Source organism: Mchenga conophoros, linkage group LG15 (assembly GCF_057382185.1).
Source record: "Mchenga conophoros isolate Kocher_MC1m ecotype Shallow Benthic linkage group LG15, M_conophoros_male_GT1.1, whole genome shotgun sequence".
Taxonomy (NCBI): Eukaryota; Metazoa; Chordata; class Actinopteri; order Cichliformes; family Cichlidae; genus Mchenga; species Mchenga conophoros.
Window position 1 is genome coordinate 14,994,425 of NC_140540.1, and position 22,459 is coordinate 15,016,883.

General features: G+C 42.3%; 1 protein-coding gene across 1 annotated transcript; it reads right to left on the reverse strand.

Moving 5' to 3' along the window:
• Positions 1-10,611: 10,611 nt before the first annotated feature.
• dusp10 (dual specificity phosphatase 10) lies at positions 10,612-20,249 on the reverse strand. The gene is made up of 4 exons (XM_085247198.1): positions 20,032-20,249; positions 18,155-18,984; positions 12,871-13,239; positions 10,612-11,575 (listed from the first exon to the last, which is right to left on the reverse strand). Exons 2-4 carry the CDS (start codon positions 18,936-18,938, stop codon positions 11,310-11,312), a joined length of 1,419 nt encoding a protein of 472 aa, XP_085103324.1. The 5' UTR covers positions 18,939-18,984; positions 20,032-20,249; the 3' UTR covers positions 10,612-11,309.
• Between the last annotated feature and the right edge of the window lie 2,210 nt (positions 20,250-22,459).

A 22,459-nucleotide genomic window follows, 5' to 3' on the forward strand; every position in this document is an offset into this window, starting at 1 on the left:
AAGGTGGTTGGTATCAGACAGGGTGGTCTAAGTATATAAAAACTGCTGATCTGCTGGGATTTTCCCACTCAGCCACTCTCTCTCTAGGGTTTACAGATAATTATCAGAAGAAAAGAGAAAATGGCCAGTAAGCAACAGTTCTCTGGCTGAATATAATGGTCAGAGGAGAACGGCCAGACTGCTTTAAACTGATAACAGCTTCTTGCAACCAAGGTGTGAAGTTCCAACATGTTGAATCTTAAAGGGGATGGGCTACAGCAGTTGCTATTTCTGTCCGATAAGAACAGTGTTGGTTTCACCAACAGTGGACAAACATTTCCTCATCTGATGACTTTTCATTTCTGCTGCCGCTTTCAGTAGGCTCAGAATTTGGCGTAAACGACATGAAAGCATGTTCATCTCAAACCGGTTTCTTGAACACAACAGTGAGTTGTAATAGCTTCATTTTTAAGGGAAAAGTCAAAAAGCACTGATATCACTCAAAAATGTCAATCTAAGGAAGGGACATCATGATAATTAGTGGGAATCTGAGCACCTGTCACCACGCATGCCTAGATTAAAATTCGTATAGTTGTTGATACTGCCATTAAAATAGCCAACTACAACATACTGCATGCACCAGCATCATCAGGAAATGATGGTGTGTGGACTCTTACTCACTCCTAGGAAGTGGTTGAGCTGCAGTTGATAAAATTATGATGATAAAAGAATAATTTCTACTTATCTCAAGTTGAGAAATATCCTGCAAAAAATAAAAAAATAACGACAAAACAATTTAGAAAAACAGATTCAGAACAGAATGGCTGCTGTTTTAAAACCAGCTCTAAACCAATGAAGTGTAACGTGCACAGTGTGGTGGACTCATGACAAGAATGATTACCAGAGCCATGATTTTGTGCGATATACTATGGGGAATAACGCATGCAAGCACTGAAACAATGCAAAATGTGCATCAATTAAAGATAACAAGATTATGTAATGGTGTTAATTAAATGCACTTTACCTCATGGCCATGTGTGACAAGTTAATCTCAGTTGTTTTTATCTAAATGACAAGTTACCGACTGTCATTGGTCAGATTTTCCAACTCAACAAGTCAGGGGAGGCTTTGATGTATATGTTTACTGAAACTGATAAGTCTACATGACTGTGAGTCAGCCACCTCAGTCATGCTGTGTCTCTATTGTAATTTCTGTCTTAACCTTATTATATTTTAAAATGATAAATCATTTCCATAAAATGTATTCTCCTGTTTCTTCTGCTCTTGGCTGCTCACTTATGGGATCACCACAGCAGATCATCTGCCTCTACCTCCCCTTATCCCCATCATCCTCCTTCACTACAGCATGAATCTTCTCTGAGGTCTTCTTCTTTTCCTCCTGCCTGGCAGCTCCATATTCAACATCCTGTGCCCAATATATCCACGATCCCTCTTCTACACATGTTCAAGCCATCTCAGCTTTGCCTCTCTAACTTTGTCTTCACACTGCTCAGCCTGAGTTCTCCTTCTGATGTACTCATTTCTAATCTTGTCCATTCTGGTCACTCCCAAAGAAAATTTCCACTTCCAGGTCAGCCTCCTGCCTTTTTGTCTCCAAACCATACATCATACCAGGTCTCACTATCTATCTTATAAACGTTCCGTTTCTTGCCATCCTTCTGTCACAAATCACCCCTGGCACTTATCTACACCTACTCAACCCTGCCACACCTTCTTCCTGACCTCTCTTCTCCACTGTATATTATTTTGGATAAAGTCATTGTTAACTTCAACCGATCCTGTATGGAAATTTCATTTTTGATGACCTTTATGTCTGATTTATACCAGATGCTCTTCCTGACACAACCCACCCTGTTTACCAGGGCTTGGGACCAGCATCGTGCCAGGATTCTTGTATTTAAGCTGCTGTAAATGACCAGTTGAACTATAACCTCTTAAACATGTCTCTCATGAATAATATCAAGTCATTTTAAACCAATCAGTTTCTGGCAAAGTTAGTTTTATAAATCCATTTTTTCAATTTGGATCAGAACTATCATTGAGATTAAAGAAGTCTTTTTCAAGCGAGATCTGACCAAAAGGAGGAAGAAATTATAACGTAACAATTCTATAACGTTATTTTAACTGGCCAAAAAGGACTGGATTGAGTGGAATAATGAAGAGTCATAACGATAGTTAGGTCATTTCTTTATTTTACATATAATTTTATATATAATCCTTTCATAGCCTGTTTACTACAGGCTATTTACCAATATAAGAAAAGAAAATTGGGCATAAAAAAAACACATTTTTGACAGATCATCACTTTTTGGCATGGCAACAGCAGCAGAGGTACACTGGCTCATGCCCCCATGGCTGGGTTTTCTATATAAAATGTATTAAAAGCACTAAAAGTAAGATAGGAATGGTTCAAAACTGACAGCTGTTGCGTGTCTATTGACGATTATTGCATGACAGTGTGTGTGTATATGAATCATGAGGCAAACTAGACCAAATACAGTGCTGTGAATCAATACATGCATGAATACAATGTGTTATTTTCCGATAAAGTGTCACTCTGCTGGGGGAGGAGCCTCAAGCCACCAGATACACTCCAAACATGGCCACAGCAGCTTCACGCAGAGACAGCGTGACATATGGTGTCACCACACTGAGCCTGTTTCTTGTGTAGTGGTCAGTTTGTGGCTGTGTAGCAACACATGACACTTCAAATGTCCGACACGTGCCACAAGCGATAATGAACCTCCGCCGCTCTTCGCTCTGCAAAGCTGTGGACTCAGCAGCTCCAGATGACAGCGTATTTATCTCTTCCCACTGCAGAGCCGGCAGTGTTGTTTGATATCAATTTGATCTTTGCAGAATAACATTTTTCTTTGTTTATGTTCACTCTCCGAGCTCCTTGTCCTTTCCCGTCTTTGGCTCCACTCCAGGTGGCATATTTGCATTTGCTTATTTGCAGAGACATCAATATGGCACTTGTGTCATACCTGGAGACCCTCTCTGTAAGCTCCCTGGTGCACAGGGGTGGAAATGAGCCATGACCCCTTCTCTCGCATTTTATCTCTCTCTGGCCCTCGCCGACCCCGTTTGTCTCCCCGTCTCACACTCCTGTTTGTGTCTCTGTTTGTGATGCAGGAGGATAATTCATACTCACCAACTAAGAGCTGACTGCAGAGAATCGGAGGCCAGAACTCATTTACAGCAGAAGTACATCACAGTGAGTGGGACAGCTCGTCCAGACTAATCTACATCACAGGTATAAATATATACACGCTGTGCTGCCAAAAGTTTGCAGACACCAAAACTTTACATCCATAAGTGATCGATGAACATCTAATTCCAAAACAATGACCTGCCAACTGCTCAGATTTAGATACAGGAGATGGTTTTTGATGTTTTGCACACTTCTTTATGAACATTATGAAAGCCCACTGTTTTCTAAAAGAGGATTTCATTTCATTTTCACGAAATATTGTAACCCAAACTATTACAAATGTGCACCGGTGTACAAATCTATGTGGACATAGACATGGCAACTCTAAAAAAAACATCCTTAAAGCACTCATGAGCAGAGCCTGAGGGGGAGAAATGCATATTAAAGGCTGTAAATGAATAATTCACATGTTCAAAAAATCTGCTCATTTACTTGTTTATGGAGATATCTGAAAAGCTTGATACCACTCTCATGTCTGCACTGTAAATTTTAACTGCTGTCTAGCTTGGTTCAGCATAAAGACTGAACAGTAGAAAACATTAATGTGAATCTGTTAAAAGATAATCAAGCTACAAAACTCAATAATTATCCTGCACAAAACCACTAATCAGGAACCAAATAAATCAGTCTTAATAAGGTATTCTGTGCAGACAGGGATAAAATCCATGCCTATTCTACTAAAAAAAAGCATTTTGGTTTTTTGGCCTGAGTGAGTCAGCGAAAACAGTGAGTCAACAAATGTTTGCCTGTATAGATGGCAGAAAAGGTAAGACTGCTTTGCTGTGTGTGCAGCTGAGGAATTGTTCCTTCTGCTATTGTGGCTCTGGTGTTGATACCTCAGAATGGTGTACACTGTTCACATTGTGAGGCTTTGTTTCTTTAAACGGTGGCTAATGCCCTTCAGGACACAGCTGCAGAAGATTTCCTCATCAAGTGTTTGTGCAAGTAAGGTTTGAGGGATTGAAATGAAGAAGTAAATTTGCATTCTAATGGCAAAGTCATTCTAAGGGGGGGGGGGGGGGGGGCAACCTCCTAAACCTCTCTGGTTTCCTGGTGATTGCATTTGCAGTAGTTGCAGCAGCCTACACACTGGAATCAGAGAGCAACTCGTCTGCGACACATTCATTTCCAGAAAGCTTTTCGTTCAACTGGTTGCATTCTGGTTATATTCTGTATTAAAGCAAACCTGCCTCATTTGTGGAGGAATATATGATTCTCTCGAGTTTGTTTCATCACGCTTCCCAACTTGACCACAAACTGACAGCATACTGATTCCATATTACTGCTGTTTTATCACCAAAGTTGCTTTAAAGACAGGAGCCGACTGCGAGCGGTCTCGATCTGGTCCCTGTCTTCAAAGCACCAATTTCAAAGGCAACAAGATCACTCATTTTCAATTCATTTCAATTCAAATCAATTGTATTCACATAGCGCCAAATCACAACAGCAGTTGCCTCAAGATGCTTTATATTGTAAGGTAAAGAGAAAACAGAGAAAACCTCATCAATCAGATGACCCCTTTGAGCAGGCACTTTGACGACAGTGGGAAGGGAAAACGCCCTTTTAACAGGAAGAAACCTCCTGCACAACCAGGCTTAAGCAGGGGGGCTATCTGCAGTGACAGTTGCGGGTGAGGGGAGGAAGACACAGCGGTTCTAGTGGACGTTAGCAGTGGGAAGTTCAGCCAAGAATTCTATCATATTTCATGACTGTTTTTGCAGACTTTAGAGTCACTGAAACGAGAAAACCTGGTCACAGTATCAAATTAATACACCAAATAAATCCTTAAGTACAGTTATTTTTAGGAGAATCAAGCTGTTCACCATTCTTTCATACTTTATGCAATCCTTTTGCCTGCCCATTAGCTCAAATCCATATTGTACATTTAGTGTAGTTTATAATAAAGCTTGCTGACCGGCAGCATTTTATTCACAAGGTCTCAGCAGAGTGCTGCTGCAGTGTCATTTAGGTGAGACGTCACCCAAGTACAACAAAGGAAACAGTTTTGATTGTAACCAGCGCAGCCGTCCTCAGGGTTGGAGTTCCTCTCTGGATTATGTCACCTTCTCCTCTGACTGGGAAGTATGCACACACTTGACTGTGCGTGTATGAATGTATGTGTGTGTGCACCTGTGTATGTGTGTGTGTACAGGAAAGGTAGGTCCTCCTCTCAGGCCCCCTTTGCCTAATACGTCCATGCAGGGCTCACTGGAGAGCGGCGTGCAGCAGCACAAAGATCAGGGCTATTCTGGTGCTGCCAGCCGGCCCAGTGCTGATAGGAAAGGATTAATGAGTCGTGGCACTCATCGTTCGTAATTAGAAACAACACTAAAAACTATTTTTGTTCTTGTTCCTATGGAGAGATCTTGACCCCCATTCCCCACTAGCCATGAGGCAGCAGCCGCCTGTAAAGTTGGAGTAAATTTAGGCTCATAACTCCTGTAGCTATGTGACACATGGTTCAATGGAAGGGAGCGCAGATAATTCACAACTCTTGCTGTGTATTCCTCTGGGTGCTCAGATGTCAAGACAGCGTCTCCCGTCAAGACTTCTTTTTCTCTTTTCTCTTGTCCAAAAATTATGATTTATTTCTTTTGTGCTTTTTAGTTCTCAATAATTATTAAACCTGCATTTTTTTTTTTGTGGTCGCTTTGGAGTTGTAGACACAACATTTACATTTAAATACACTTTCTGGACACTTTATTAGGTACACTTTGCTAGTATCAGGTGGGACTCTTTTTGCCTTGGGGGCACAGGTGCTGGAGGTCAATACTGACACAATAACATCGCACAGTTGCTGCAGATTTGCTGGCTACACATCAATGATGTGAATTTCCCATTCCACCACATCCTACAGGTTCTCTATTGAAGTGAGATCTGGTGACTTTTGAGGCCATTTCAGTGAAGTGAACTCATTAACTTCATCATTCATGGTCAAAAAAACAGTTTGAGGTGATTTCACTTTTGTGCCATGGCGTGATATCTTGCATGAAGCAGCCATCAGAAAATGGATACACTGTGGTCATAAAGGGATGGACATGGTCAGCAACAATACTCAGGTAGGTTGTAGCACTAAGTAAAAATGTGCGCGGAAAAGATCTCCCACACTGTTACACCTCCACTACCAGCCTGAACAGTTGAGACGAGCCAGGATGGATCGATGCCTTCGTATTGTTACGTGAAGCTGGGAGCAAAAATAAAGACTAAGACCAGGATAAGGCACTATTTTTTCTTCTGTTGTTCAGTTTTTTTGAACCAATTAGAGTTGGACCAGCCCATCTGGCACCGACAACCATGCCACATTCACAGTCATTTAAATCACCTTTCTTCCTCATTCTGATGCTCAGTTTGAACTTCAGCAGGTCATCCTGACCATGTCCATTTGCCTCAGAGTATTGGGTTGCAGCGATGTAATTGGCTCATTCGATATTTGTGTTAATGACCAGTTAAATGTTTTGTTCACAAAGTGGCCTGTGAGTGTAAGTAATCAATAGAGCAAGCAGCTGGATGTCTATACAACTCGCAGATAGTTATGAACATTAGCCAATTCAACTGGTCTCTCAGTCTGAAACTTGGCATCAAAATATCTGCCTGCTGCGGTCGTAAATGAGAAAACTGCATCAAAAACAGCAAAGCTGTGGGCCATAAAACCAAAACAGTCAGCTGCAAAATGCTAAAAGTCCTCATCTAGCTGAGGGGAGTGTCAGGCAAGTCAAATATTACACAGAAATGTGACCATTTTTTCATATAAATAGCTTTAAATGCAACATGAAACATCTGTCACAGATTTAATAACAAATTAATTTAAATGCCAGTAAAATATATTAGAAACTGGCTGTCTTTCATCTTAAGTGGCTGAAGAACTGTTGAGACGGTAAGGAGAAAAACATCCAGTACACCAAACAAAATTTCAAGCCTCCCTGTTTATTTCAAAGCTCACGAGTAGGGATTACAAAATTACAGTGCTTCAATTGCAACAGTTCAAGGAGTAGTAGGAGGAGAGTAGGAGAGATGACAGACCAGTCGAGGAATTTTGAGCAAGTCATGCAAAAAGGTGTGGGAGAAGGCCTCCGTTATAATAGCACCCTTTGTGGAAAAAATAAATCCATCTGTCCATAGGTCAGTGCAAAAATAGTAATGAATATATGCATACAAAGAAAATAGATATATATTTATATACTGTATATATTTGAGTGTTTACTATAGACACAAAGAAAGATATAGAGACTTGTAGAGTGAAGCCCATTGTCACCGGAGCCTGAGCCCAAAGCAGAGACTCTTAAACAAGTCTAGTCGTAAAGAGTGCACATCAAACGTGACAGCTTGATATTGTTCTAATACAGAACCATATTTCCGAATAAAAGGGAACAGACCCAGATGCCTTTTCGGAGCTGTCAGTCTGGCGATGACCTCTACAGAAAGAGCAATGTGAGAAAAAACAGACAGCACCATAATGACTGCGAGTGTCCCTCACAGACCAGGAGCACACAGCATGCTTCGTTTCCGATCGGAGAGCAATGTACAGTATGACGGTTACATTATTCAGTCAAATAGATCGTTACATTTAAACAAAAAAAAAGAGCCATGTGCCTCTGCGATTGTAAGAATCAGCAAATGGGATGAAAAGGTATACTTTTCCTTTACAACAATGGCTCAGATAATAAGCTCTCTCTTTTTTCTTTTTATTTCTTTTCTCTTTTTATTGGCAAATGGTAGTCACCAAATATAAATGCACATCTACAAACGTGTGGTAAATGGTTATTATTATTATACCTTTTCATCATAATCAGATATTGTAAAGCACCAGTAGACACCAGTGACAACAGCAACAACAACAAAAAAATACATAGGACAGACATTTTTTTTTTAAACTTCTTTGTCGGTGAATCACACAAATCTCACTTTTTGAGGCTGCAAACTTGTTATTCATGCTCGAAATGTTCACAGAGACCTCGAAACTATCAAACAATAGCTGAAAACAGCCCGTTATATATTCGTTCGTTTTGCATAGCATGAAGTTTCACATGAGGGATTTTTTTTTCAAGCTTATTGTCGTGAATGTTGGTTTGTAAAGCCTTACTGAGTACACTGTATGCGTATTCACTTTGCTATGAAAACGTCTCAATCTTACCGACTGAACTTTTTCTTCAAAACTGAATAAACAACAATGAAAAAAAACCTTTCGGGTTTGGTTTTAAGATATAATTTGCTTACAGTGGACTGCGAAGCAGATGTTTTTTCGACACTGATACTTAGCCCTGTGCTTCTTTGCATGCCTTTTATTTCATGCAGACAGTGGAGAGCTGAACAGAAACCAGAAGAACATTATGACTATAAAGAGAACTGGGACCGTAATTTGTAAGGAAGCTGCTTCAAATCAGCTCGGGAAGAAGGCATAAATCACTGGCTGTTTGTTTTAACTTCAGTTGAAAGATTACATGCTCTTTTATGTACTGGGAAAACTTTGAAAGCCCTTGGGTTTATCAAATCTAAACCAATTAGGTCAAAGACGCATGGTTTCCACGCGATAACAAGGCAATTTTTCTTTGTTTGAAAAGGAAATTTTAAATTTTCCAACAGTGTTGATCTGCTGAATATTTTATGGCTGTGCACACATTTAGCTCTAGACGAGGTCTTTAGTGACTGATCGGTTCTATGAGTGGAAAGGCTTAAACCGCAGCTCATCCCACCTGGGTAGGTAAATGCTTCCTTTTTTACTATGAGCACTCAACAGGTGAGACAATCGAATGCGCCAAGACAAATTAGGATGAATGCAAAATTCAGCACGTGCAGCGGCAACGCAGCAATCTACAACATGGATGAGAGCGAAGTCTACCAAGTAGAGTCTTAATATATTTGTTTTATGGGTCAGGGGTGAGTATATTAGTGAAGCAGGAAGTGCATATAATCGTGCCGAGCTCATTTACAATTAGATTTCCTTTCAAATGCCACCACTTGGTTGGACTCGCACAAAGAGCATTTTAACCTCCAGGGGTTTCTTCCTAAACGTCCGCACGTTGATTAAGAATGGCAGAAACAATCTTAGAAGAGTGATGTCTACGTAGCTCCTTTCAGACACTCACGTTTCTATTAATCTGACCGCTTTGCAACAGTCTTGCATGCGTCCTAACAGACAGGCGTGTTTCTCGTGCAACTTTGCGAGCTGCCTCAGCTCACCAGAGAATGCCCCGAATGTCAGAAAAATGGAAATAACATTTTATCTCACCAACTCAGCATCTAATTAACGGATGTAATTAAAACATTCCTCTATGATGCATTTGCTCTTCTCAATGAAAGACAGAGAGAGAGATCTCCTTCTCTGAGCCCGTGGCAGGGACGGGGCGCAGCACTCTCAGCAGCACCCTGCAGCACACACACAGACGCGCAGAGTGATAGAGACCCTGCTCTTGGTGGCAATGGCGACGAGACGTTCAAAAGTGTGCCATCTCTCGATTAATAACTCAATGAGAACCATACCCGCCACACATGAAAGACGTGATCAGTGTGATCTTCTTCACTCTCTTTGGCCATGTCTGCATGAAGCGGTGAGAAGCATTAATTTAAAGATGTTATCCGAATGACAGAATGCCATCATTTATACAGGTTAGCGAGGCAACGTGAAGTCTCTCGTGTCTGAAAAGAGCTGAGACAAAGGAGCGGGGCAGTTTTGCCTGGGAGCTAACATTTGACCTCTGCGTGTTCTGCATTCGTGCGTACATGTTAAGAGTGCCATGCGCAGGCCCACTGGTGACGCATGAATTAAGGCATTGATAGAGGCACTAGAGCAGCACGTGACAGCAGCGCTTGCCTATGCAAGGAAGAAGAGCTCACTTAACTGTAGCTTCGTGACAGGGAGTTGCACGAGATTAGACGATGGTCACGCTGCTACCACACCACCACCCTCACTGTCACATTAAACTGTAACCCACGAGTGCATGGTTTTTTTTTGTACCTCAACTTAACTTTGCTACCTTAGAATCGGCTGAACCATAGCTCAAAATATAGGGCACTGACAAGAACATAAGATGAGGCCACAACGGGGACTTAACAGTACAACAGAGCAGGCTCACGGATGAACTGGAGCGAAAAAAACGACTAGGAGACAGAAGCAGGCAGTGATATTCCTCCATTGTGTTACATTAAACAACTCCAGTAGCCCTGTTTGACAATATTCACTGTAATTTCAAAGTGTTCCTTCAACTGCCAGCAGCCATGCATTAAAAAAAAACAGAAAAGAAAAGCTCATATGGCTGTCTATTACTATGTATATTGCTAAAAGATATGCATATGTAGATGCAGGAATGGGAAATGAAGATAGTGAAGAAAACGCACTCAGTATGAATTTTGTTTCAGCGGACGAAAACCCCCATAAGCCCCCCACCCCACCCCCCATCTCCTACCTCTGCCTAAAATACAGCATACTTATGCACATTGAACTGAACAACAGTAATTTACATTAACATCAAAACCGTTGTTCAGCAAAGAGCTGGAAATATTTTTGTATTATCAAGTCCGATATATACACATAAGATCAAGGTCTCAGTTGCATTCCACTCTGAAATTATTGCACAGTAAGCCGCTGTGGGCTTGTCATGGTCACCCCCATAAACCCCTGTATAAAAATAAAACAACATTAACACACCAAACAAGTCTTTATTTGTTTTTTTTGTTTGTTTTTTTTGGACAGGCACTGCCGTGGCCAACCCCGCCTGAGTCTGCAAACATAAACTGTGTGCCACAGTGTGAGCTTTAAGAGTTTCTTCTGTCAATATCTACCCCTAAGCGCACAGAATCTCTTTTCCAAACAGATTTCCTTCTCCGTCATTTAAGCTCCTCTGCAGTCACAAGTGGAAAGCTCGCCACCGACCGCTTCCTGTCTTTCTAGCTCTCTCCTCTGGGACTTCAGCCAGGTCCAAACAGTGGGGATTTTTGGCATTTCTCTTCGCCACTGACCCAGAGCTTTGGCATTCTCAAGAGTCAAGAAAAATTCGGCGACTCTCACACTCCAAATTGGCTCAGATCAGCCAGTCTCCGCTGGCAGATGGAGACTTGGTACAAGTGCGAGCATTGGAGGGGGAGTGGTCGAGAGGTTAATCTAGACGACGGTTTCCACACCAATCAACTTTGGCGTGAGGATTCGTGGCGTTATTCCACTGTTGAGGTCGTCCTCAAACTCCAGCAGCTGGCCCATGAAGTTAAGGTTCGGGGAGATGATGGGCCTCCTGGTTTTGACAAACTTGTAGGCGTCCGTCATGGTCATCCAGGTGTGCTTCATCAGGTAGGCGATCACAATGGTGGCTGAACGAGACACGCCTGCCTGGCAGTGGATCAGGAGGCCCATACCCGATTGGTGTGCTTCCTCTGCAGAAAGAACATGGAAACAGTTAGCCCATGAGGAAGTCCAGTCATCACACATGATTGGATAATGAACCTTCCTTTGTGCCTTCAGGTGTTCAGAGAGTAAACCTTTCTGAACTTTAGATTATAAGGTTTTGTTTTTATCTACTTCAGTCTTTACACCGTGAAATGCTACTAGGAGCTACCTTTAAGGCTCTTTTCTGAACTGAGGGGTTTCTGTCATGTTTCAGGCCTTATTAGAGAACAAAATGACTAGATTTGCATAAGAAGTTACTGAGGATGGCCTCTGTCTATGCAGCTACCCTTGGAAAGACCCTGAATCTACTCTAATGGTCATCAAACCTCATCTTTATTGATATATACAGAGGTTTAAAAACTCGTCATTAGGGGTACGGGGCAGGTCGTCAAATGTCGTCTTTATGAGGAAAGAGTTAATTCTGCATTACAGCAGCACATCAACTACAGATCGAATTCACTGGATCCAACATGCCAGGACATGGAGCTCTTTTGAAACCTTCAGTTCAGCTAAGTGGAGTTTTTGATTGTGAGTTAGATCTAGGACCTTCCTCCCTTCAGGCAGCAAAGAAATTTCAATAGATCAGCTCAGACTATGTGAGCCATCCAGTTTAAACAAACTTTAGTCATCCATATGAGAAAAAAACAGCACTATTGTTTCCTTACATAAAATATCCCTTTGTGTTCCTAACATTAACATTTTTAATTGCGTGGAGGGGACTGGAGTATGTATAATAAGATAAGGGAGAGAAAAAAGGTGAATGAGTTCATCCTTTTTACAAATACTTCAACCCAAGACTAAACAAAAACTCTTTTGAATCCGTCTAACAATGCCAAATTTCTGAGGTTTTGTCTATAACCTTCAGAAAATAAAATGAATGCATTCAAAGGACGTGAGAGCGAGCTGCTCTAAACCAACTATTCCAGTGTCAGAGGGATGATTCATGACCTTTCCTTTTTTAACCAAGCGGTTCCTGCACTAGAATTTAAAGAAATAAGTGTGAGTCACGAGAAGATTTACAAGAAAACACACAAAAGGAAGTACTCATTACATACAGATTATTTTTATACTATGCGCGATAACCTCACATGACACAATGTGAGCTCTTGTAATGTAGACAGTTTATGAACCAACATTTTTGTTTGTTTAACTGCTGACAGCTCTGTGCAACCAGCAGTGAAAGTTTTATGTCATGTGACTTTTTAAATACGCCAGCTTCCCAGTGAGATGGCCGAGCTTGAGTCCAAATGTGTACTGTGAAGCTAAGAGGTGATTTTCATACCAATGAATTCAAACGCCTCCTCAAAGTACTGCCGCAGGTTCTGCTTGTTGCTGTCGGTGGCAGGCAGGCGCTTGTAGACAAAGAGGCCCGTGTCATAGTGGTAGAGCGGCAGGTGGGTGGTTACATTTAGGATGTAGCCGATGTTCAAGCGCTGCAGCAGTTTGATGTCCTGAGCGTCGTGCTCGTTCCCCAGGTAGAGGAAGGGCAGGATTGGCGTCAGCTCTGCGTTCTCTATGTCCGGGGTGGAGGGCAGGGAGTGAGGTAGAGCCCCCGTCAGGCCAGCAGCTGCGCCCGTGTCCAAGCCTTCGTGAAGGTGCAGCGAGTGCTCACACAGGTTTTCATGGCTCTGCCTGAAGCTGCTAAGGCCTCCTGTGAATGGAGAGAGAAAGGCTGATGTAGGGCGGGTTTAATGCTTCAAAAAAAATGAGTTAAACTCTCAAACAACACTTTTTTCTTCAGTTTGTTTTTTCTAAATCCAGACTGGACCCTTTTGGTGTCAGCAGATAGAGCATGAAGATGACATGGCACGGGTTAAAGGCTCAATTCCCACAGGAGCGCAGTTTTGCTAAAAATAAACATGCTTATATGTCTGACCACCACATGAAACACGAAACAGCTAAGCAGGACAACCAAGCTTTGCATACACATCTGATAAAAGCAGATAAAAGCTCTGAAGCCCTGAAAACATTACAAACCCCAGACGCCACTGTTATATTTGGTTCTAATTTGAATGCTGCATTTAGATAATAGGATGAAGCCATTGGCCAAGTGAACTTGCTTTGAAAACCAGACCCAAAGTTGCCTGCAGGACATTTTCCACTAGCTCATGTACACACAGGCGCATCTGTTTACCTGTTAATGTGAAGGTAAATAGGTGCACTGAGTTTTAAATACACTATTCACTTTCACTTCACTTCTCCAAATAACCGGTTTGCACCTGTTTGCACCAGTGATACCATCAGCCAAAGGTTCCCTTCAGCACTGGAGCTCTGGGGAGGGGTCCAAGTATCAGTTCATGTATTGTTCACAGTGCAAGAGCTGACATAATGCCATGTGAGGTCATCGCACAACCATACAACTTCCCCTGTGGTGGAGAGCAGGTGACACTCCTGTCAACTGTCGGTTTCCATCGTGAAGCAGCCCCACTGTTAAACAAAGACATCACCCTAAACGTGGTATGATAGTCGCCAAGCCCTCATTATCATGGTAGTAATTACACTGTGGTAAATATAAGAAGGGGAAGTGTTCACAGGACCTGCAACAACAAGCTCAACGCTCAAACACCTTGGGGAATTTCCACTGAAATGGAGTTCATTTCCAGATTTTTTTTTAGAAAATGCCCAAAAGAGTGACCAATTTTAATAATAAGATGAATAATATTCATGATGTTAATGTTTTTATGGGCTTTTTCGGCGGTGCAGGTAAAGCACTTGTATCGGGTGTACAACTCTTGTTATATAGATTAGAGAAATCACAATATTTTACAATTATTTTTTTTAAAGCTATATTGTATCTGTATTTTATAGCCATTTAGAAAAACCTTGCCTAAAGAAATAAAACTATTAGGACATTTTTTCCTCTCACTGATTATTATCTCTCAACAGAAAGACTAAACACATATTTATATCAAGCAAACTTTATCATTTAAACATTCTCAAGAATATAAGCCCTGTTCTACTTTTAGCTCTCCTTTTGGTCTCCACCAGCTCATGAAGGAGTTATCCCTTAGCTGCTAAATGCACTGAAGCATGAAGACTGAGCATCAGAATGGAAAGGAAAGGTGATTTAAGTGACTCTGCACGAGGCATGGTTATTGGTGCCAGAAGTGAGTGTTTCACAAGCTGCTGATTTACTTTGATTTTCCGACAACTATCTCTCTGGTTTACAGAGAATGGTATGAAAAACAGACAATATCCAGTGAGCGGTATCTCTCTGACTGAAAATGCCTTGTTGATGCCAGAAGAAGAAAGACCGTACTGCAACAGGCAAAAATGAATGAAATACCCCTTTGTTACAACTGAGGTATGACGAACACCCTCTCCGAATGCACAGCATGTCAAACCTTGAAGTATGCAAACAGCAGCAGAAGACCACACCAGGTGCCACTCCTGTTTCCAGCTACAAACAGGAAACTGAGAGTACAATTTCCATGGGCTCCCAAAATCGAACAGATGATTGGAAAAAAACACTGACTGGTCTGATGAGTGTTGATTTCTGCTGCGGCATTCAGATGGCATGCCGAGAGTTTGGCATAAACAACATGATGGCATGGATCCTTCCTGCCTCGTATCAATGGTTCAGGCTGGCGATTGCTGTGTAATATCATGATGGATATGTTCTTGACACACTTTGGGCCCCTTAGCTCTAAGTGAGCATCATTTAAATACCACATCCTAAAATACTACTGTGAGTTGTTGACCATGTCCCTTAAGGACCATCTTCTGATGGCTGCTTCCAGCATTATAACGCGCCATGTCACAAAGCTAAAATCATGTCAAACTGTTTTTTTAAACATGACAATGAGTTCACTGTATTCAAAAGACCTGCACAGTCATTGGATCTAAAGCCAGTAGAGCACATTTGTGAGGTACTAGAACATGAGAGTCACACCATGGATGTGCAACAAATCTACATCAACTGTGTGATGCTGTCATGTCAATATGGACCAAAATCTCTGAGGAGCATTTCCATCACATTGTCAAATCTATGCCATGAAGAATGACGGCAGTCCTGAAGGCAAAAAGGAGGTCCAGCCCAGTACTAGCAGGGTGTATATATATAATGGCTGTGTATCATAAATGGGCGATCGTGGCTCAAGAGTTGGGAGTTCGCCTTGCAATTGGAAGGTTGCCGGTTCGAGCCCCGGCTTGGACAGTCTCGGTCGTTGTGTCCTTGGGCAAGACACTTCACCCGTTGCCTACTGGTGGTGGTCAGAGGGCTCGGTGGCGCCAGTGTTCGGCAGCCTTGCCTCTGTCAGTGCGCCCCAGGGTGGCTGTGGCTACATGTAGCTTACCATCACCAGTGTGTGTGTGAATGGGTGGATGACTGGATGTGTAAAGCGCTTTGGGGTCCTTAGGGACTAGTAAAGCGCTTTACCTAAATTTGAAAAATTCCAACCTGTAATCTGACCATTTACTTTTACCTCTACTGCGCAGAGGTAACTCATTATTATTATAATAACAGCGTTCTTTTGAGTAACCTTATTGGGAAGCTGATTTCAGTTAAACGTCAAAATAAAGCCACATTACGGAAGCATTAGGGAAGGTTAAAGGGAAAGCTATCCATCACGAGTTGGTATAGACCAAAATTAACACTAAAACAGGGGTATTAATGTGCAGATGACAGCGTTTCAGAGTCGCTTTCCCAGTTTTAGAGCAAAAATTCAACAAAGGCTCTAAAACATTGGGCGATATACACATTCCTTTGCACACAAAAGCAAAATATTTAGCTGTAAATAAAAGCTGCCTCTATTGCAATTTGTTGTGACTCTATTATTACTCCATTAAACATTAGTAACAAGCAAATATCTGCCATTTTAATCTATATTTGGGAAAAACAAATTTAGCTAGCCGCACAATGCAAATGAGAATGTGAACAATGCAAATTAGTTCTGGCTCAAACTGAATAAGCATATTTTTATTCTCAAATTCAGCTTTCATAGTAAACCGAGAACAGCAGAACCCCCAGAAGAAGCACAGTGCCGTGAGATGAAGTCTGCCAAGTGTGACTGTCTGTCATTATCTGCGACTAAAACTGACAAAAGTGAAAAACACGAGAAGTGTCTCGATCACTTTCATAAGCCACTGGCTCAGTTCCTGTTCAGAAGCTACCGCTTCTGCCTCGCAAGGCCTCTCGCACCACAGACCTGCTTTTTTCCAGCCCTTACCCTAAACCCTCCAACACTACTGACATGCTGTTTATGGCAATTCTGACGGATTAGGTGTAACCTATATCTGCTTTTAGCTGCAGCGGGGCAGGGGACAGAAGATCTTGTGTTTCCAGTGAAGTAGAGACACACACCGTGGCCATATTTACAATAAATCATGATGGAGACATGTTTGGTAGCTCTAAAATAACAGACTCTGGCTAAATTATTCAACAGCATTTGCACAAGTATGTTCCAGATGTGTTATTTTTACTGCTGCCTGAAATAACACATTTCTACAAATAATTTAAGGAAGTAAAGAATAATGATGGCTGCACATTACAGCAGCAAAGTCCTTACAGCAACAAAAAAAATGTTCACGGTTTTTAGTGAAATATTACATAATATAAAACATGCATGTATGCAGAATGGAATAAAGGCTCCAGGCAAGAATGCACATGTGACGAGAAGGCAGAAACTAGCCATTGCCGATGCTGATAAAAGTAGAGGAAAGTGAGCCTGTGCTATTTGATCCCCTTTAGCAGAGAGGATGCTCGCATTTTGCAAGAATTAAACCAGAGGAAGAAAGAGCAAGACAGTCTGCCTGTTCCTCCCACTGAGGCAGCTTCAGACAGACACACGTGCAGGATGAGAGACTGAGGAGAAGCCTCGTCTATCAAAGTACACAGGAGGACCGGAGGAACAAGTGAAAGCAACAGACGAGAAGAGACGAGATCAAGGTGCTGTGATCTTACGGCTAGGCTGTGACTGGGAGGCATACAGGAACACTCGCAGCCCAACCCCCAAACCCACCAAATACGACATACTTCTCCAGCTTCAAACACACCAACCAAAGATAGAAAACATGGCAATGACCCAGGGACTGCTATCTCACCAGGCTGCCTTATTTAATAACAGCTGCTTCTAGCTCTCTGCAAAAAACAGAAAAATAAAATAAAAGGGGAAAAAAAAGGTGAGAGCGAGTCATATAGAAAGCTCTTAAAGAGCGTGTGCATATGTTTATGCATGAGCGCGATGCAGGCAGTGGATGCAGAAGCTGTTATCTGTGGTGTTATAACTGCTGTGAGGCTTAAGTCCACAGCTAACTGGGTGATAAAACTAAAACGCTGTGGTGACAGGCAAAAAGAAAGAAAGAAAATCAGCTGGCCCGAACAATAAAGACAAACGTTTAGGAGGCTTTAAACACACTATTATTCTACCACATTTGTTTCATGTTAGTTTATATTGCGACTAAGCTTCTAGCGCTGATTAAATCAGACACTTGCTACAGAGTCCCTCCAAAGTCAGGCTAAACCCCATGAAATTGCGGTTTCTACCCCCTTTTTGTAAATGAAAGCCCTCATTAGTTGCTTGTTTTTCACTTATCTCCCACTTTGATGCTTCTACTTCAAGTGTTACCTTTGAGGATGATTGGGTCCTTGCCCTCCCTCCTCAGTGATTCCAGGACCACATGTAGAGGCTGAGTGGATGTCAGCCGGTTCGGGTCTGTGGTGCTCTCATCATAAACCACAATCTCTTTAGAGAAGATGCCCTTAAAAGAGTCCTTGCCCTCACGGCAGGAAATGAGGTCCAGCACAGTGATCTTGCCCTGCTGCAGCCGTCTCCGGCTGATCTTGTCAGAGCAGTTGATGTGCACGGCCCCCCGGATGTGGCTCTTGTTGTACTCCATGAAGGGCCGGCAGTCAATGATGACCGGCACGGGCCCCACAGGGTGACCCATGGGACAGCAGGTTATCCGCTTGGCCAGCTCATTGGGGTGGATGACCCTCACGGTGGCTAGGGCCTTCGGTGTGCCAGGGGCGAGACTGGGGGCACTTAATGCTTCATGGCTGCTGACCATTGGGGTAGGGGGCCCGGCGTAGCTGAGATTGGGGCTACTGGCGCTCACCTGGCTGTGGCTGAGGCTCTGGCTGTCCTTCTCATAGGTTGTGACAGAGCAGCAGCTGGCACTGCTGCATCCACACGACAATGAGCGCGTGGAGCCCTTGGATGAGGGCATATACGTTACAAGATTGGCCGTCGCCCGGATCTTCACCACGGTGGTGCTGATTACGGTCTTGTCGATGCTGCTGGTGGTGATGGAGTCCAGGTAGCTGGTGTCCAGGCGTAGTTGGAGTTCCTGAGGTCGGATTGGCCTTGGCAGCGCCACCACAATTCTGTCGTCGAGGGGAGATGGAGGCATGGGGAGACCGAGGACTGGACTTTCACGGAGAACTCAACAAGTCGCTCTGTGGAAAGGATAAGTTTTTGAATTAATCCCGGCTGCGAGAAGACGTCCCCTCGTCTGTCTGAACACCATGCAAACTAGGAAACGGCTGCAGAAGCCAAATATTAGTAATGTCAACACCTGCAGGGCAACACCCAAGTTGGTGGGAAAATTTAGGTGTGACAGACCGGCCACTAATAATAAACAGTTAAATCATCAAGACTCTCCTGTAACTGAATCACTGTTGGGTGTAATTAATATGTATCATCCCCCAGACACCGCACACACGTGAGTGATGCTTAATTTTTCATCCCAACTCTGGTGTGGCTGATTCAAAAACAGGAAGAGGTAAAGAGAGAAAGAAGAAGAAAAAAAGATAAAATACTGCATCAATGCTACGCTGCAGTTTTGTCTCACCCAAATGGAAAGACGGGGTACCAAAAAAGAAGGGTGGCATTTCCTTTGGATCAGAAGCCTGAGCATTTTAAAAGCATGTCATCTTGGCATATTATGTAAAGACACCCGCCGAGCTTTGCCTGTCCCGGCCGCTGCCATCCTTTATGCACGGTGCAGGTTCAGCAAAAGCAGAAATCATTCATGGCCAAATTCATTGAAAAAACCGGCATGAGAACGTGCCGAGAATGTGATATGGCTTTCAGGAGGAGACTAACTGATCAGATGAGCTGCAGACTGAAGGAAATCCAATTTCACACCACCGCCGTGAATAATTTCTAAAAAGATTAATACGGGATGACTGATTTAAACAAAAAAATAAAAATAAAGAAAAATAAGGTACAGATTGTAACTTTGCCGCATTTGTCAGGACTGAAGCCCATTAAGCCTGCGGGGCTTATAAAATAAGAGAGAATTTATAATACACACACACACACACACACACACACACACACATACACTATATATATATAGATAGATATATATACTCAAAATGGTTCCAGCAATTGAATATTCTGCTTCATTAATTATGGAATCGCGTGAAATCTCTATGACCGTGCATTTCAAGAACAACTTGTGCCACTGATTCCCAAACTTGCTCTGCGTTTCTGCTTACCGGTGAGTGTCGCGGTTGACCGTAGACGGATTTATTATCTCCGCTCCCCGACAACGTGGCCTCCATTCAGTCCGTCCCAGTGTTGTGGCTGGGCAACATTTTTTAGTACTTTTACCCTGCTGTCCAGAAATAATATTGAAGGAAGTCTGCCAGCCTACAGAAGTCGCGCAGTGGGAATGACGCGAGTACGAGCCAATGCGCGACTTCATTAATATTACATCTGATCCTCCTCGTACATCCAGGGCCGGCCCTGCGGTGGGAGGGATTTGGACGAGCTGCTTGCCTCTCTCTGTGGCTGGCTGAGAGGGGAGGGGGAGCGGTTGTCGCTTCAACGGCCTCCGGTCCGCGCGTACAGATGATGTCACTGGCAGCCAATCAAAAGTCTCTCCAGGAGGCTCGAGGAAGAAGGCAAACAGCATTAATTGAGCTTTATTGGAGTTTAATAGAGTGTTTAAACCGTAGGAAAAGGAAAAGCTGATTCTTTTCTCAGATTATAGTGTTTTATAGTGAAGAGCCTACTGAAAGAGAGGTTTAGGTTATGCCATAACATCATTTTTTTTTCCTTTTTAAAATTTGTTTGCTGTGTTGCTTCAGTTTTTAATTGACTTATGCTTGTTTTGTGTGTTTGATAGAAGTATTTTACTTTATATAATTTATTTTAAAGCCTATGTGTCTCATCATTTGTCTAAAATCTACATTGAGCGACCGCTTTGTTAGGTTGGAACCTCTTTTTATCTTCAAAACTGTCTTAAATCTTTGTGGCACAGACTCAACATGATGTTGGAAACATTCCTCTAAGATTTTGGTCAGTTTCTGAAATGCTACCATCCCACACCAGTTAAATCACATTTCTTCCCCATTCTGATGCTCACTTTGTACTTCAGCTAGTTGTCTTGGCAAGATTGGCTAATTAGATTAACACATTAATGAGTCAATAATTTCACTTTTATTTTAGGTGTGTTAAATATATTTTGATGTTGTACTTACGTAGAATTATAACTGACTTAAGTTAAGAATCTAAATATTTCTTTCACTGATTTTTAAAGTTAATGAGAAGCTGTTTTTAGGATCTTGTGCCCCTGTCATGTTTCACACACACTGTCTATAATGAGGGCACAGGGTGTCACATGTGATGTATTTCAGATCAGATGTTCTCATTTCTGGTGGGGCCCCCTGTGCCATCCCATTTTAAAAATCCCAATAACGTCCCTGCCGTGATGGCTGTCTGTTCAGCTGTTTATCACATAATTTAATTTAAAAAATACACCCAATCCTCCACCTTCCCTGTGTCGATTTAGTAGGGGTGTGTATAACTTAACGTTTATACGAATAACTTTCCAAAACCAACAGTTTGACAGTACCACACAGTTCCTGTTGTGATTAGCCGGCTGTGGTGGTAATAAAGCAGCCAGTTTTGTTTTCCATTCTGCATAGAAGTATTTCTGCTAGTTTTCATATGAAAGTGCAAAAATATAAATGTCTTCCTGGTGAGACAGACTGAAGACGTACACAGTTAGACCAAAATATAAATAACACTGCATCTTCTCACTGATCTCCATTGTGGTCAGTTAACCTCTCATATGAAGTGTTTCGTTTTCTAGGAAGCCCCGCCCCTGCAGTAGACATTTAAATAACAAGAACAACACCTGTTTCCTACTGCAAGTCATGATGTCTGTTTTGAAAAAAAAAGGCCTATTGCCAACCCAGAAAGGCTTAAGCGAATGCTACACAACTGCCAGAACTGGTTTACTGAAACAGAGAATGAAAAGATAGTTTGTCCACGTCTTGGTTTAGATCTTCATTGTAAAAAAGAATGATACATTGTTTCTTTCTTTAGATTGACACATTGTTCACCATCGTCTTCCACCAAACATTAATACAAGTCACAGTATCTTTCACATCTTTATTGAAAGTACTCACTGAACTGTTGAAAGTGCCACAGGATAAAATAAGTGCCTCTAAAACCTAGATTTAACAGCCTTTTTGAGCCTCCTATAGCACCAGTAATCACATACAAAGACAACAGCGTAATTTTAGGCCCTTCTTTTTTACATAGCTGCTCCCGAGTAGCCATAGTCACAGCATGTTGGTCATAATTGGCTCAAGCCCAATCAAGTTTAAGCACTGGGCCTCTCCAAAAGTGTTTTTAAGTTTTCTCTTAGATCAGGCACTACACTATGACCACCTTGCCTAATACCTCGTTAGTCCACTTTTTGTTGGCAAAACAGCCGTGACCTATGAGGCCTGAACTGCAAGATGTTAGCAACACATCCTTTCGAGGTGGGTTGTTTGTCCAGCACATCCCACAGACGCTCAAGTGGATTGAGAGCTGAGGAATTTGGAACCAAAATCAACATCTCAAACGCATTGCTTTACTCCTCAAATCATTCCTGAACCGCTTTTGCTTTGTGGCAGGGTGCATCATTCT